Raw genomic sequence first — 16,946 nt, 5'->3', positions numbered from 1 at the left:
GGGTGGGGCCAGCAATCTAGGAGGCCCCCAGGTGATTCCAATGATGCTCAGGTTGAGAAGCACGGCTCTAACAGAGACATGTAAGACGCTGGTGAGCAGACCAAACGAGAATTCCAGGCGCCATTTAACTATAGATGTCTATCTCTATCTCTGCCTTTACTAAACGTTCTCTGAGTGAGTCACTGTCTTGGTAGGTGGATAGGTGCTTTAGAATAAAGAGAGTTTGGTAGCAGTTAAAGGAGAGGAGAAAATAGGATTTGAAGTAGAATAATTTAAGAAGGTGAGATGGAGCTGGGTTTTGAAAAACACAAGGATTAGTCCAATGATAAGAGGAAGTGAGATGCTGAAGCATTTTGATAATTACAAAAAATAGATAATCATATTTTGAGAATCGGAGAAATTGCATTTTAAAAAGAACATGATACCAAAACATTAACAGGAAGCAAAGATTCCTGGAAGAAATGTCACCAATTTTCTCTTTATTCTAAAGCACTCTTTCTGCCCACAAATACATTTCTTCATTCACAGAGCACTTAGGGCTTAGCGTGCAGTAGACATGGTTCCAGGTGCTGGCAACAGAGAGGGCCAAACCCTTGTCATAGGGGAGCTCACAGTGTGCGGGAGACAGACAGACCACTAATTTCAGTCGAGGGTGAGGACGGCTCTAACAGAAGGAAGCAGGGTCTGCCTGCCGTGGAACATGTGGGAGGAGCACTTGTTGACAACACAGCTTCGCTATGAAAATCTGACACCATTCCCATGAATCTCCGGCCAAAGGTGCCTCCAAACCCAAATACAGCGGCTCTTCCCAGTGACCAGCATATGAAGTTTTCATGAGGCCATTTGTTTGCCATGAAATATTAATAGAGTACTGTCTCTCTCACAGGGATTAATGTGCCGTGTCACTTCTTGGTATTCCAAATTCTGGCAAAGGTTCTGACAGTTATGTGGCAATAAAGGGCAAAAAAACAAAAGGTCTGTTTATCTAGTAAAATAAAGAGCCTGCAATTAACTCTGGCACTTTCCAGCAATATTTATTCCATGGACTTAGCTGGTGCAAAAAAAAAAAAAAAAACTTTGAGAGAGAATTAAAAAAAAATGATGTTATTTAATAGAAGGCATCTTTGAGCAAACTGAAATGACACCAAATATCAAATGCTCCCCATGATAAAGCGTATGGCTCCAGATCTGAGCCTGCCCTCACAGCAGTCGCTTAATCGTATAAAAATATCCTCAGGCAGATTGCACTTTGCAAAATATAAAAATGATGTGACTGTGAGACAAATTACTATTTGATGTATATTTCTATAATTTCACTTTCATGTAGGAATAGGACTTTTCCTTCCATCTTACAGGCTGGCTATAATGCTGGGCCAACTGTCAGGATGAGGGAGAAGGAAATGAGAGGGAGTGTCACCTTAGGGATTGTGGAGTCCTTATTCAAAAATTTATATGCTTTGAACATGAAGGGGTCTCTTGAATAGGAGAGGTGGAGGCAAATCTCATGTCACCCTTTCTCTAGGCTTTCATTTTCACACACTCAGTGCTCATCCTCCATTTGTCCATCAGTCTGTCCATCTGTCCATCCAATCAACCATCCATCCATCCATCCATCCATCCAATCAGCATTCATCCATCTATTCATCATCCATCCATCATCCATCCATTCACTCATCCATCCATCCTTTATCCATTGATCCATCCAACCATCCATCCATCCATCCATCCATCCATCTTCCATCCTCCATCCATCCAATCATCCATCTTCCATTCACCTATCCATCCATCCATCCATTCATAATCCATCCACCATCCATCCATCCACCCACTCATTACCCATTCATCCATCTACCCATCAATCCACCTATGCCCCCACCCATCCATCAATCCTCCATCCATCCATCCATCCATCCATCCAACCATCCATCATTCATCATCCACGCACATACTTGACCTGTCCACTCAATATGAATTAAGCCCTGAGACTCCTGGTGTCATTTGAGGATGTGGTAGATGTCTTCCATGTGCCTCCGCAGATCCCCTCCATCTTTTCCACCCTGCTCTGCGCTTGGGGAGGGGGAAGCTCACCTGTACAGATGGCATCAGGGGGCTTTAGCTGCCCCAAGGAAGCACCAAAAGGAGATAAAAGGGTGGAAGAGAGGGAAAGTGGGTATTTATTTCCATGACTCCTTCCATACAGTCCTTCCATCAACCCAAGTTTCCAGGTTCTGTTCGTGGCTTGCTCCATATAGCCCGCTGTCCTAGGATCCAGTTACTGCTCGTCCCCATGCCCTTTCAGGCCTGGGATGACCTGAGATGAGCTGGGAGACCCAGCTGTAACTGGCTCTTGGGCACTGCACATTCCTCATGGGTGTCCTCCCCCAAGTGTCTCCTCTATAAACTTGGCCTTGGTTGAACACTCTTGCAATTAATTCCTTTGTTTCCTGCTGGCACACTGACAGATACAGAGAGGGGCCACAAATCCTCCTGACCACAGCTGCCATTTCTCAAGGTTGTTCCACTCCTGGAAATGTCAGCCTTGAGGTAAAGGCAATCACTGAGCCTTTAATATGCCAGGGTAACGTACTGCGCTGTTACAGACTTAGGGCTGGAAAGGTCCTGAGATACCAAAGGACCCAGCTTCCTCCTTTTACAGATGAGGAACCCGAAGAATGACTTCTAGGCTCAGGCAGGTCAATGACCACCCCAACCCTCAGCCAGTGCCTTGCTGACCCCCTGCCTGGCACTATCTCCATGACAGCATTTGTTCAACTAGCTGTGTCTAAGATGGACCAGGTCTTATGACAAAGAAATGTCACGCTCATCTTGGCCACACTAATCTCCAAAAGGCCTGTAGCCACCTGTTCAGTGTCAGAGCTGCTCAGGTTTTTCTCTGTACAAGTGGTATCTCTTTGAGGACCAGGGGTTGGTGCATTATCCCCATGTCTCTCTCCTTTCAGCAACCTACACTTCTGGCTTTGGTCCTAACACATACTCCTCAGCTCCCACCAGCTTATGGGCAATCACCTTATTCTAAACCTCCGCTGTCCTCCCATTTCAAACACACCTTACAAGGCCCAACCTCGAGTTAAGCCATGTCCGTGGAGCTGACCAAGTGCTCACAGTTGCCCATGGCTCTGTCTTGGCCAAACTTTCATCAGGCTCCTCTCGTTGCCACAAGCCCCTGAGCTCTGTTCACCCACAGGCCTGAGCAAGCACCCCAAAAAAGTGCAATGTGCCCCCTTACAGCTTCTCCTGGGGGCCAGCTGACCACAGTGAGACATTTCCTGTCTGATCCCATTGGTCGCTTCCCCTGCTTGTCCAGCTTCCCCCCCAAAATTCTGCTCACCTCTGCTTGCCTCCTTCTTCACCCTATAAAAGAAAACCCTTTGCCCTTTGACTTGGAGATGCTCAGAGATTTCTGAGATAGGAATGTTGTCCCTATTCCAATGGTCTTTTGTGCAAATTAAAGCGTCTCCCTATCTAAGTCCAGAATTTTGGGGGACACAGTCACCCTTCAGTGTGTTGGTCGTCCCCGGTAAAGCCGTGAGTCCCGAGGATCAACTCTAGTAGTCAACACCAGCACGTGGGCCTCTGCCCCTCAGATGACAACTCGGGGTGCCACTGCCTTCCAGGTGTAAGCACACCCGCGAGCACTCTTCACAGACACAAAAGTCCACGAGAAGGAAAGGACGGGGTCAGGCGGTGCTCTGGCAGATTTCAGGCAAAGACAGAGAACCAAGAGAAGGGAGTGGTCAGCGGGAGAAGATTTGTAATTCGGCTCAAAAGACAGTAACACAGCTATTCTCTGACTAGTAATCAGCGCCTGGGAGGAGGCGAGGAGAGATTTATCCAAAAGCACAGTGGTAGAGATAGGAACAATTCAGTCCCTGGGAAGCACCCCTGGCCAAAGTGTGTAGGAAGCAGTCATTTCATCGTACAGGTGGTGTCTTTTAGGGAGGGACTGTGTCCTGTAGTTCCTCAGGTTCCCCAACTGTGGCACCTGGCTGAGTGTCTGGCAGAGACTAGGCCCTCAGCTGTTGGCACCGACGATGAGAATTCAGTGCACATAGCTGAGCAGTGGGAAAGGGTCCGCTTACAGAGACCCGGAGGCCAGGGGGAGCTTGAGTGGACAGAGCAGAAACAAACAGGACAAGGGACACCAGATATGGAAGCCCGGACTCCAAGCCTGGCCCTGTAATGAATTAGGGTGACTTTGTACAAGTCGCCTGCCTTCTGCGAACCTCTCCCTCCTTCCTCCTCTGTTAATTGTGGAGGAAGTAGAAGGGAAGTAAGACAAGCTCTCAGAGCCTCGCCAGCAACAGAGTCCGAGAAATAAGAAGCCCTTAAGAAGAAAGGAGCAAGGGACTGACGTGCTCGTGGGTGGTAGGTGTGAATCCCATTGGTTCACACCTCAATGCATGCCTGACACATTTAAAAACATGATGCTTGGTAAATTTTGCAAATCTCATTCTCCTGCAGATGACATCAAGTCCATGTACTAGATTTGTTAGCTGTGGCCCACGGGGGAAAACTGTACCTGTCACTTATGCCCTGTTTACCATCATCCGGCTCACTCAGCCTTGTGACATGGCCTTAAAAACCTTGTCCAGGGTGTTGTTGACAGCATCAAACACTGACGCTGTTTTGCTGTCTCAAAGAGCTTGCTGGCCAACAGTGGTGTCTTATTTACAGGGACGGAGAAGGCAGAATCACATTTTATTTTCCTGATGTCTCCTGCTATGCATAAGCCCGCCAAACAGCTCATCGGCCCTTGCATATCTATTTACAGTGTCTTCAGAACCACCTGGCTGCCCTTTCAAACACAGGTCACAACAATGTAGAACATGCTTTCTTCACCAGAAACTTCTTACCTGTGACTCTGATTTCCAGGCTTCTAAAGCACTGGACATTTTTACTGATGAGAGCAGAGAAACTCTCAATCAGCAGGAAGGTTGTGAATTCCCTTCTCAGTGCATCAGTAGAATAACAATCTGTCATTTCTCCAGCCTGGAGTATCTACATTTCTGTGGTCACCACAAATGGCTTCTTGCCCGAATGGATAACAGAGACTACACCCTGATCTGATGTTGTAAACACAAAAGCTGTCTGGTGGAGCTGATCCCCTTGAATGATGCTCCCTAAGATTAATTCACTGAATATTTAGGTACCCAGGTCATCACTTTAACACAGGAGGTAGAAACAGAGATAGGTCCAGCACTGAGGGCAATTGAGAGCATGCTTGCAATTGTAATTTACACTCAGAACACTTCCAGAGAAATCTGGAAGTCAAATTCAGATAAAACAGTATATCTTTCCAGAGTCATTAACACAAAGACAAAGAGCAGATCACAAACGTTAGTAGGATGGTAGATTCAGGGCTGGAGGTGGGGGCAGTATTTGTAATTTGAAAGTGAGAGCATTCTCCCATCCCAGGTGTAAACTATTGCCACCGAGACAGCTTCTCTGGTGTGGCTGGACTTTGTAATCACCTGAGCAGCTTTTAAAATCTCCCAATGCCACAGCCATGAAGCCACACCCCTGATGAAGGGAACCAGGAAGGAGAGATTTATTGTAACTGAATCCCCCAACTTAGCTTCATGCCACAAAACGAAACACAAAAAGCGCAAAGTGAAACATGGTAGGTGTGAAAGCTTTTGCACAATGACATGAGCAGTGCGTGTGTGGTGTCAGGGGTCTTGTGATAGTCTTGGTTCTATCCCCACTTAAAAATACAACCATGGACAAGTCAGGTGGTGGTGGAGGTGGTGGTGGTGGTGGTGATGGTAGTATAGTCTCGGTAGCAGTGGGATTCAGGTCTTTAGGAATGAGAACCCTGTTTTTCTGTGATGTTTCCATTGCTCTGATGACCCCTGACTTCCCTCTCATCCTTAGTAAAGGATTCAATAGACCAACCTCCCAGCAAGTCCGCATTTTGTACAGCTCGGACAGAAGAAGGCTGCGTTTCACATCTGGGTCAGAATGAGGTGTATCACAGGCAGTGCACGCGGAGGAGGACTGTGGAGGCAGAGGAGGCGAGAACACAAGCTTCCCGGGAATGTGCAGAAATCTAGAGAGTCACTGTGTGCATTTAGGAGCAGGAAGCTGCACACACACACACATCAGTATGCTAGGTCTTTCACAGTGTGGAGTGAAAAAAAGAGGAACCAGCATCTACACACACACACAAAATTACAAGTACATGCATATCATAGCGCCATTCATGTAAAGGAAGCATGCACACACACACAATAATACATGTTTTACTAACATTAATGGGAAAAAAGGGTACCTAAATTAATTTTAAATCAGTGCCTATGAGGTTGGGGGTCACCGGACTAGGGACTAAAGAACAAATGAAGAAATAGGAGAGGCCTTGCACTGGGCAAGAGGGTGTGCCGTGAAGAGGGCAGATCTCAATCCTCAGTACTGGAGATCAAAGTGAATAAACTGAAGGAAAATAAGAGAAAACAAATGCGAGAGTCCTTTGGGCCTTTGATAGGCCATGAAAGGGGCTGGGTCCGGGATGGGGGCCGTCTCTGGGCCCCCTGAATCAGGGACACACCACCGGGTTCTTTCTCATGCACTGTGACCCCAGTGCAGCCTTTGGCTGCCGGGGCAGGAGGAGATGGCGGGGCCGGCACACGAACGGGACATTGGAGGAGAATAAACACACAGATCAGCACAGGGCAACGCGTCTCCAAAACGATCCTGCCAGGCATCTGCTGCATCTTAATTCAACACCCAGCCCCATTGCTCTGGAAAGGCCGGAGGAAAACCTGCAAAAAACAACCGTGTCTGTGTTGTGGGTGCAACCAGGCTCGCGTGTGAAATCGTAAAACCGCAGGCCAGGCAACGCATGACGGTTTCCATCTGGTTCTCCCCCCCAGGCTCCAGTGCTGCGCCCGGCCCTCCTGGACAGGTGCGGGCAGCTCTCCTCGGCCTCGCCAATCGCCCTCGACTTGGGTTCGCTGCAGGTCGCCAAGCTCGGGCATCCTTCACGTGCACGTCTTCCGAGGTGGCCCCATGTTTGCTCCAGGAAGCTGCTCCTCGAGTTCAGCTCCTGCGGCTCCCCCTCCGCCCAGCACCTCATTAGCCCCGGTGACCACGAGCTGTTGTACTTTCTGGAAGGTGAGTGACCTGATGGGAGAGGTCATCCAAGGGCCTGACACAGCGCATGGCACATGCCGATGGCCAGTCAGTGTTTGGCAGGCGGAAGGACTCCGAAGCCCAATTTTCCCCATTTCCGAGAACCCTCAGGGGGAAGTCAGGCTGGTTAATAAACAACAGGGGAAACTGGAAATGAGGGTATAAAGGTTAGATAGCCAATGGAGGAAGTGTTTTATTTTTTCCTCTTGACGGCTCCTAGCAGCCTGTTGAAAGTGACCCATAGACTTCCAGAATTCTCTGAATCTTTCTGTGGGGGCTGTGCAGGGGCTAGGAGTTAAGGGCGGATCCTGGAGCCAGCCCTAATGCTCTGTGTGGATTGAGACACATTCCATAATCTCTGTATTTCCCAGTCTCTGCATCTGTAGAATGGGGAGACGGCGGGACCCGTGTCACAGAGCTGCGTGAAGCTTCAGTGACCCGTGTGTGAAAGCCCTCAGCAGTGCTGTTCCCAGGGATCGCCCTGGGACACAGCCGCCGTCCTGTAAGACAGGGTAAGCCCACGTCCTCACTCCTGGAGAGATGGGCAGAGGGAAAAACAACAGTGAAAACAAGCCAGCACGTCCAGAAGCTCAGTTTGGAAGGAGAAAAGGAGAATACAAACAGCCCTGGGGTCATGGTTTTACAATTTAACACACAACCTGCAACCGAAGATGCTTCTGGGCCCCACACACCCTTCCCAGGAACCCAGCCCTGCACTTATCTACTTCTCTTAAACCTGGATCCTGGAATATGCCTTTATCTGTGTCCCAACGCGGCAAGACCTCGCCCACGCGTCGCACTCCTCCTCTGGAGCCTCCTCCGAGGAAGTCATTTCTCATCCTGAGGAACACTCCTCGAAGAATTGATGCCTATTTTGTAGCACTTAATTTTTTTAACATTATACATTTCTTTGTTTGTTGTCGATTCCTTCCCAGATTTTTGAGGGCATTATTTAGGTCTCATTCCTTTTTATATCACTCCACAAAGTAGGTGTCTTATTTTTACTTTTTCTAGATTCCTTCCTTTAGCTGTGAAGGAAACCAGAATATGTCACCCCAAAATATGCCTCTTTGACATAAAAATTATTTTGAGCTGAAGGCAATTAAAGAGCAGCAAACCCAGAAAAAGCTCCCCCTTTTCTGCCTAAAGGCAGGAAATAAATTCTCCTCTTACTGGAGACAGACTTTCATCAGCCCAGAGGTGGCGTCCGTAGAATCTGCACACTGACCTCTCTCCCTGAGTTTCCTCCTGTGCACAGCAGGCTCCTTGTCTGAGGGATACGGTCCAGGAGCCCCAAGGGATGCCTGAAGCTGTGGATACTAATGAACCCCATATATACTATGGTTTTTCCTATACATACATACCTATGATAAAGTTTAACTTATAAATTAGGCACAGTAAGACATTAATGGTGCTTTAGGGCCATTATTAAGTAAAATAAGAATTACTTGAACACAGGTACTGCCACACTGCGACAGTCAATCTGAAAACCAAGAAGGACACTAAGTGACTAGCAGATGGTGGCGAATACAGCACGGATCCCCCAGGCAGAGGGCTGAGTCATGTCCCGGATGGGAAGGAGCTGGATGGCAAGACAGGTTCCGAGGGCAGGTCAGGGCTGAGTTCAAAGGTGAAAGTTGTTAGCCTATAGGTAGTATTTACAGCCATGAGACGGGATGACCGTATGAGCCAGCCGTGTGCTGTGTGCAGTATCTCATTTAATTTTCACAACCACCCATGAGAGTAAACACTCATTATTAATATTTATTTCCATCTTACAGATGAGGAAACTGAAGCAGGAGAGATTGAGTAACTTGCCCAAGACCACAGAACCAAGACTTGAACCAGGCAGTTGGCTTGAGAACCTAACCTTCACTCGAAACCAGGGTTCACAATCTGGGGACATTAAGCAACGACTGGAGAGTGACTGTCACAGCTCAGAGGAGGGTACTACTGACATCCAATGGGTGGAGGTCAGGGTGCTGCTAAACACCCTCAATGCATGGGACAGCCCCCACGGCAGAGAGTCATTGGGCCCCAAACACCGAGAGTGCTGAGGTTGAGGGAGCCTGCTCTAAGCCACGATGCTGTCACCCTCCAGGCCAGGCTGGCCTCCTTTTCCACATGCCACACTCCATGGCCCCTCTCACACCTGCAATCAGTCACTCACTTGTATGGATTTGTTCAAGGTCTGTCTGCCCCCTGCATCACAACCTCCGTGTTTCATTCACCGCTACATACCCGGCGCTCAGTCTAACGGCTGTAAACACGAAGTGCTCAATAGACACCCGCTCACATTTAGTCCATGATTTCTGACAGATTTGTGCTCACTTTTGAGAAATCTCGAGGATGTGCGACAGAGGAGTGCAAGAAAGCGTGACACTTCCATATTACAGATTTATATTACATACGAAGGCGTTATTGCACTGAGCCCGGGAAATCAGAGCAAGCAGAAAGCCTGAGACCAGCAGCCGAGCTTCAAGCCCTGACTGAGGCTAATTTTTCATTGTCCTTGAAGCTAATCAAGCCTGCGGAAACAGCATCACCAAATTGACTAAACGAGATTTTCAATTAACTCAAACAGATGGCTTAAATTTTCCAGGTGACTTTCCGTATTAATTCAGTGAGTTTGCTGGACCAGGCCCCAGGAGGCTTGGCAGGGATGGGGGTGGAAAGGAAAACAATGGAATATACACGTCTTCAGGAGAGAAGACAAAGCAATGATCTGAATGTTCCTTCAATGCCAGCAAAAATATCAGCCAAATCGATTTAACTCCCCTGACCAGCGCAGACTAAGGACCCACTCCTCAAGGAGGGGTCATCAGAGAGTCATGCCTTGGGACTGGCTGCAAGAGGGAGGAGATCAATCCAGGACAGGGAGAAGAGCAACAAAGAGCCCTTATAAAGCACTGGAATTCTGTGCCTGGTCTGTGCACCTGAGGACTTGACAGCATTTTAAATTTCATTGAAGAAGAAAGAGTTGAAGGAAACCCAATGGAATTCTGCAGAGGCCTCTGGCTTCTGGGGTGTGGGCAGATGGGTCTCACCAAGGACAGCAGTGGAAACCCCTGCAGGAGAAGGCCGCACCATTCACAAAGGACCAGCAGAACCAAGTGTCCGAGCACTCAGCCCTGATGATATAAGCGAGAATTACGGCAAAATTTGGGTTGGGTACTTGCTGAGTCTCCATATGAATCCTTCTTGGCTGAATGACCCATTCATAGACTTAGGGGGTCTACAAGTGAGTGGATCCTGGCATCAGTGCAATTCCTTCCTCTTTTTTGAGTCTCTCATCAATGTTCTCAACAAAGAGAGGTTTAATGTTTTAAGTGGGCTCTGGGAGCACAATCAGTCCCCAGGCCACTTGACCTCTGGGACAAAATGAAACTAATATTCAGAGCACTTCACTTAGATGGATCCTACTCAGTTGTTCTGATTTTTTAAAAAGATCTACCTAACCCAGACATTAGTAATAAGTACAGTTACGTTTGTCAACATGTTCCACCAACTACATGGTTGTTATCTTGCAACTGGGCAATTTGGCTTATTGGAACAGGATTCGCCATCAGTTCCTGGAGCTGGCAAAGTACAGTCGTGCTCTAAAATAATGCTCTAAAAAGGGGGCACTATTTACATAAAGTCCGATTACATGGATTTCTTGGCAAGACAGCATCGGTTCTCCAGTGTCTGCTGTGTGTGAGGCAGTGTGGCCCCTACTAAAGATGTGCAGTTGACCAGACATGGCCCTTCCCAGAGAAGCCCAGCCTCCTGGGGAGGAGAAGCTGCTCCTGACCCAAGGTAAGAAATAGTAGTGCTGGTTTGACTCGTGTTCCTTTCTCAGAAAACTGAATCATAAGGCAGCAAGGAAAACTTTAGAACATGCACCTTTTTCTTGGATGTTTACATTAGCAGTAAAATATATCAGAACTTGAAGAGACCATGTAAATGAACATTCATCTTATTTTTTTTTAATATAATAGAGGGAAAGAAGCAAACCTCATTCGTGGGTCGTCAGGTGGCATCATCTCCAGATCATGGGTGGGTCCATTTAAGCCAATGACGTGGAGGGAAATACTGGGGTTTTCACATCCAGCCTGGGAAGTGAAAGGGGACAGAGATGTCAGTGAGCCACCTCCTCCCTGGACGGTGCCTTGGGAGAGATGTGGCATTTCCTCATCAGCAGGACCACTGGGTCTGCCTGATGCCCTCACTTCTCTGCATCCAGCAGAGGGAGACGTTGGGGTTCACAGAGGAATCAGCAGTAGGACAGGGCAGAAGTCAGGCAGGTGCGCCAACCCTTGCCTCTGATCTGGGAGAGGGTGTCATGGGGCAAGGGGCGTCTGAATTCTGTTAGCCAGAATATGTTGCCTTTCTACTAAAACACAAAACCCCAAATCCTGAGCAACCTGAGATTTCATAATTCCAAGTTCAGAGTACCTGTCCCAGAGTTCACTATAAAATCCAGGGGCCCCTACTTTCCTGGATTTCAGGTCATCACTCCCAGATTAGGGGAACTCCCTCAAAAGGGTTCACCAGGGAAACCCTTCCATCTCTGGGAGGTCAGATGAAACTCAGACAGCTGCGAGCCATCCTGTGTGCAGGTGTGGTGGGGATGGAGAGGGCTTGAAAGATTCAGGATCAGTCCAGCGCACTTGACTGAAACTAAAACTAAAACTCCCAGACCCTTCCACATAACGCAGAGTGAAGTCCAAGCACAACTAGCTAAAAAAGGAGTGAAAGAATCTGCCAAAAGGCAAATCCATGTCTCTTGTTGACATCCACATGCTGTCAGGGAAAACAGCAGAGGCAAGGGCTGTGGCCTCAGAGGAATCATGCCCCTCCATCTGGGACTTCCTTGGATATTGACCACACCAGTCAAAGAACTGTGGAGAAGGGTCTCTATTACCAGGTGTTGTGAACTGAATGTCTGTGTCTCCAAAATTCGTATCTTGAACCCCTAATTCCCAATGTGATGGTATTTGGAGGCGAGGCCTTTGGGAGGTGATTAGGGTTAGATGAGGTCGTGAGAGTGGGGGTCCCATGACGGATCAGTGCCCTTGCAAGAAGAGGAGGAGACACCAGACCTCTCTCTCTGACACATGAGGAGGCAGAGAAAGGTGGCTGTCTGCAAGCCAGGAAGAGAGCCCTCACCAGAGCCTGACCATGCCAGCACCCTCAGGCTTCCAGCCTCCAGAACTATGAGGAGTAAATTGTTGTTTAAGCCACGCAGTCTGTGGTGTTGTTATGGAGCCTGAGCTGACTGAGACGCCAGCTGTTTCCTTTCGCTGGCCTGGGATTCTCGGAACCTCGCTGGCCTCACTTGTACATTATTGCCTCTCTTGCTCCCAATTATAGGCTGCCATGTCTTGTATTTCTGGTTTACAAGACATGTGGCAGCCGCTCTCTGAGCCTCCGATCCTTGGGAAGCTGAGGCTCTGTGCTCACTGGCGGAGGCTGGAGGAGGAGGCAGCCCCAGGAGGGAGCGAGCACGCTGTCACCAGGCGGGTGCTGGTGGTGAAGTGCTCACGTTCATCTCGCTGCCCCAGGAGCCTCGGGGCAGTCCAGTGAAGCCAGAGGGCAGCAGGACAGCTGCCTGTGTGTCCACTCTCTCGGACCTCAGCCCCTCTTTGATCGAGCTGGCTGTAGAGGTTTGGCATCAGGTCCTCCCTTCCCGCTGGGATGCTGCGATTTGCTAACAAAGCGAGGTTTGGATGTTCGTCCCGCTCCCCACTGCCCTGCACCCTTGCTGTTCCGCTGGCTCTTTCTGCTAACAACTTGGTCTGGGGAGCAATTAGATACACCATGGGTCAGAACGTGGCCAAGCAGAAAACAGCCTGGCCCAGACCCAGGGGGCCAGGGTCAGGTAGGTCCCACTGACCTCCCAGAAGCCAAATTCTAGAAAAGGATGCCGAGGAGAGAGTGCCCTAAGAGTGGGCAGGGTGAGTTTTTGTCGCCCAGGAATCACAAGTGGAGGTAATGTATTTATTTTGGTTCTGATGAAGCTTAGACAAATGATTAACGTTAGTTTAATTATTTAAAATAAAGTAAACGTGCCAACAAATTCAACTCAACAGAGATGGGAATTTAATGCAATGTAATGGGAAGTAATTAATCTTGCCTCTGTTGACTGCATTGCTCATAACACATCTGATTATCACAGCTCCACGTTCAGAGTTGGCTGGGTGGGGTGATGAATAATGCAGAGAATCTGTTCCGCCGTTTTTTCTCCCTACCTTGGGGTAGTGGTAGGGCTTCACGGTGGGGTAGATGGAGCCGGTATAGGTTGGGAGCTCCATGACGGGCACGCGTGAGTCGTTGATGGTGGCGTAGGCCAGCCTTGTGCCATCAGGAGACCACCAGTGGGCAATGTGGGTCTTCAAAATCTCCTCTGAGGGAAAGCAAACAAAGTAGAGAGATGTGAGCAGGCAACAAATGGAGTGGAAACCAGCGACGAGCAGGCACAATTGTGAGCTGGCCAGGAGGTAAATGAATCCCCCTGGGGACATTTATCTTCTACAACCTTTGAGAGGTCGTCCCTGTGCCCTGAGTATGACTTCATTCCACAGGCTCTCAAAAAACACCATCAGACCTCACCCTAAACCTCAGCACAGTAAACCCAATAAATCAAGGCCCAATGGAATGGATGCTAGTTGTCTGGAAACCTTCTTTTTTTGGCACAAATTTGAGCACTAGGAGTCTAACAAGTACTTTTTGAACTGAATTAGTATTGTACTGTTGTGGGTTATTATTTTAAGATGATTTGAACAACAGAACTAGAGGAAATCAATTCACACGGAAGCAGGGCACCCCCGGGCAGAACCGAGTGAGAAAGCAAGCCGTGTTGGAGGTTGAATCCCAGAGAATCCCAGCTCAACTTGCAGGAGATGCCTGGGGATTCACGCCTACACGCAGACCCCTGCGTGCACAACTGTGCGGAAGGAGAATGTGTTCAAAGGTTCAGCATGGTCCTCACTCTTAAAAGAAGGATGCAATTTCCTCTGTGTGGCAGAAAAACAAGACGGCCCCATCTTCAACAGAACTGAAATGGAAATAGTGATTCTTTTAGGTTTCCACCAGAAATACCCATTATTCCGCCCCATCCCACAAGCATCTTGGCTAATTAGAGTTTTAACTATGGATGAGCTTTATAGGATCTGGCATCTGTTCCAGAAAGACCTATTCTAGTCTGCTTTTTACAAGCCCATGGAAGACACTTCCCAAGTGTAACAAGTGAGAGAATGGGGACCAGAGGCTGCATCTCAGTGCTAAACAGCCATGAGGTCATGGGATTCTTTCTTGTACATGGTCTATATGTATCGAAAACTAATTCCCTCTAGATTTGTTTTTAAAATAATGATGTATCATTCTATAATCACATAGTACGAGTCTCATTCAACGGGTCGTTACTAGATGTAGACCGTAAACCAGCTCCCTGTGCCCATAGTGAAAGAAAGGCAATCGAGGAAACTGAAATCACGTCGAGAAAACAAGCTGAGTGCATGTAACACAATGGGGAACAACGTCAACTGGATTAAAGCCAAGGGATGGGGCCCACGGGAGGAAAGGACCACAGAGAGGGAAAGAAGCAAGGCGGGAGGACACAAAGCTGGGCCAGCCTTGACGGCGGGTGGGTGACTGTCGGCCAGGATGGAGAGGAGAGCTCAGGGCCACGTTGGCGAGGGCCTGGCTGCTGAAGGCATTCCACACCAAGTTCAGGGACTGAAAGTGGGGCTTGCTGCAATGCTCTCTCCCGGGGTGGGCGCCAGAGGCTGACTCTGGGTTTGGGGGAGCCTGACTGATGGTGCAATTTGTCCCTCCGTCCCTAGCTCTGCCGGCCCAGTTTCCTAGTGGGAGAAACCCCAATGTCTTGTGGGACCTGCAGCAGCAATCCTAGGAGTTAACGCACTTCATTAAGAGCCGTTCTCCTCCTGAGTAATTCTCGCCTGTCCTTCCGAGCGCTTTCCTCCAGGCCTGCCAGCAGCCTGTGGAGACCCCATCCATTGTGACCTGGTTTTGCCGCTGGACTCCATCACCAGGAGTAGAGACTCATCCAGCATGATGCCTGCACATATCTGACTTTCTACCACGCATCCCAGGTCTGGAACACAGCTCCTCAGTGGAAAATGGATGAAAGGGCCCTGCATCTGGGGTCTAGTCTGGTCTCCACTCAGAGGCTCTGAACGAGTCCCCATCTGTCAACCAAGGGGCACAGTAGCAGCCCCCAACATCCCCTCCACCTCCAGCGTTCTGTGATCTCGTGGCATCCCGTGAAACGACTCAGAAGCTTTTTCCAGAGCCTATAAAAACCCAAAGGTCTGCTGAGGTGAAAAAAAAGGAAGACGGCCAACTCTCCAGGGCTTGTAATTTTCCAGTGTCTTCAGCAGCCAGAAAAGTGACTTTCAGGTGCGCATTTAGAATGAGGTGATTCAGAAACGACTTTCTACAGAACCACCTGATTCGTGCGGTCGGCTGGCAAGGAGAAGTGAGTAATAGACTCCGGCAGATGGTTGGCTGGAAAAATAGGTACCATTTGCAATGCAATTTGCGGGTGATTCTGCTCAATCAATTCTGTGCTGCAGGGCTGGGAGGGAGGGCCCGATCAGGGCACAGGCGAACCCACTATGAGAGAGCGAGATTCAAGGGGCAGGGGGACAAGAAAGCCGAGTGGACCCGCAGTTAGCCGAGAGGAGCCCGGCAGCGCTTTTCACAGCACATTAATTCATGGCCAACTCAGGAAGATCCCAAATAGGAAAACAGCCGGCTGCAACAAAGGCTTCATAGAGGAAAAAGCGTTGGACAGAAACAAATAACAACACAACCCCTGCAGAGAGAATGCATCTGTTTCTTCTCTTTGAACCCAGAGCAGTCTCCTGAAAGAGAGGGATGACAATCCAAACCTTGTGCAGAGTTACACCCCTTCATTCTCAGACAGGCCCCAGACGCTTGGTGAGGGGTGGCCAGGAGAGGGAGGCACGGCCCGCTTCTCATTTCCACCCATCTTTGTGGATATCTCATTTCTAGGCTTGCCCTCAGACCTAAAGGAAACACAACTGCTTTGGTTCAGCCAGCACAGTGCAGGAGGGGGTCACACATGCAAGGGGGAGAGAGAAAGAAAATACGTGGTGAAGGCTAGGCCTGAAGCTCGGTTGATAATAATATATTTCTGTCAATTCCATCGGCAAGTGCCGGAGTATTTCCACTCAGCTCAAGTCACCGTTCAGAGAATTCAGATGCTGAAAAAGGATCACTTCAGCCCAGAAAACGAGCTGCCTGGAAGGGAAGTCAGAGACCACACCGTCCAGGGACGACAAATGTCTGCTGAGGGTGTTGGCAAATGTGAGTTCCTTTCAATTCCATCTCGCAGCGAGATGGTGGCAAATAAAAAGAAATTCTGCTGCACCAAAGGTCAGGCCACACAAAACGACAGTATCTTTAGTTTATTTTCCCTAAATGCCCTTTGACACACTGTCCCTTGGAGTTTTTACTTTTCTGTGTGTTAGCTGCTCATTAAAGAGATAATTAAGTACAAGAAACTAAGGGGGGAAAAGACCAGGCAGATGAGATCTTGACATTTTTGTGTTAATTATGAATGTCCCTATTCTGCAAATGTTTTCTTCAGGATTTCCAGCTTAATGAGGCAGTTGGCTTAAATGCCATGAACCAAATGTAGTTTAGGAATAGAGTTTTGCAGAGAAGAAAACTCTATTTCATTGACTAAATTAATTGCACGAACCTTTGCCTTGGAACACGACAGGAAACCAGCCTGTCTGAGCAAGTACAATTAACTTGTAAAAACT

General features: G+C 48.6%; 1 protein-coding gene across 4 annotated transcripts in view; it reads right to left on the bottom strand.

Moving 5' to 3' along the window:
* DPP6 (dipeptidyl peptidase like 6) overlaps positions 1-16,946 on the bottom strand; it is a 988,762-nt gene that overhangs the window by 97,199 nt on the left and 874,617 nt on the right. For all 4 annotated transcript variants that reach the window (XM_044765679.2, XM_044765682.2, XM_014829001.3 and 1 more), the window contains exons 9-10: positions 13,383-13,537; positions 11,146-11,243 (exon numbers count right to left, since the gene is read on the bottom strand). In XM_044765679.2, the coding sequence (XP_044621614.2) occupies positions 11,146-11,243; positions 13,383-13,537 (253 nt within the window). The remainder of the gene's footprint in view (positions 1-11,145; positions 11,244-13,382; positions 13,538-16,946) is intronic.

The sequence above is a fragment of the Equus asinus genome, chromosome 1 (assembly GCF_041296235.1).
Source record: "Equus asinus isolate D_3611 breed Donkey chromosome 1, EquAss-T2T_v2, whole genome shotgun sequence".
Taxonomy (NCBI): Eukaryota; Metazoa; Chordata; class Mammalia; order Perissodactyla; family Equidae; genus Equus; species Equus asinus.
The sequence above is the reverse complement of the archived record's forward strand: the minus strand, read 5'-3'. Positions and strand labels throughout refer to the sequence as shown.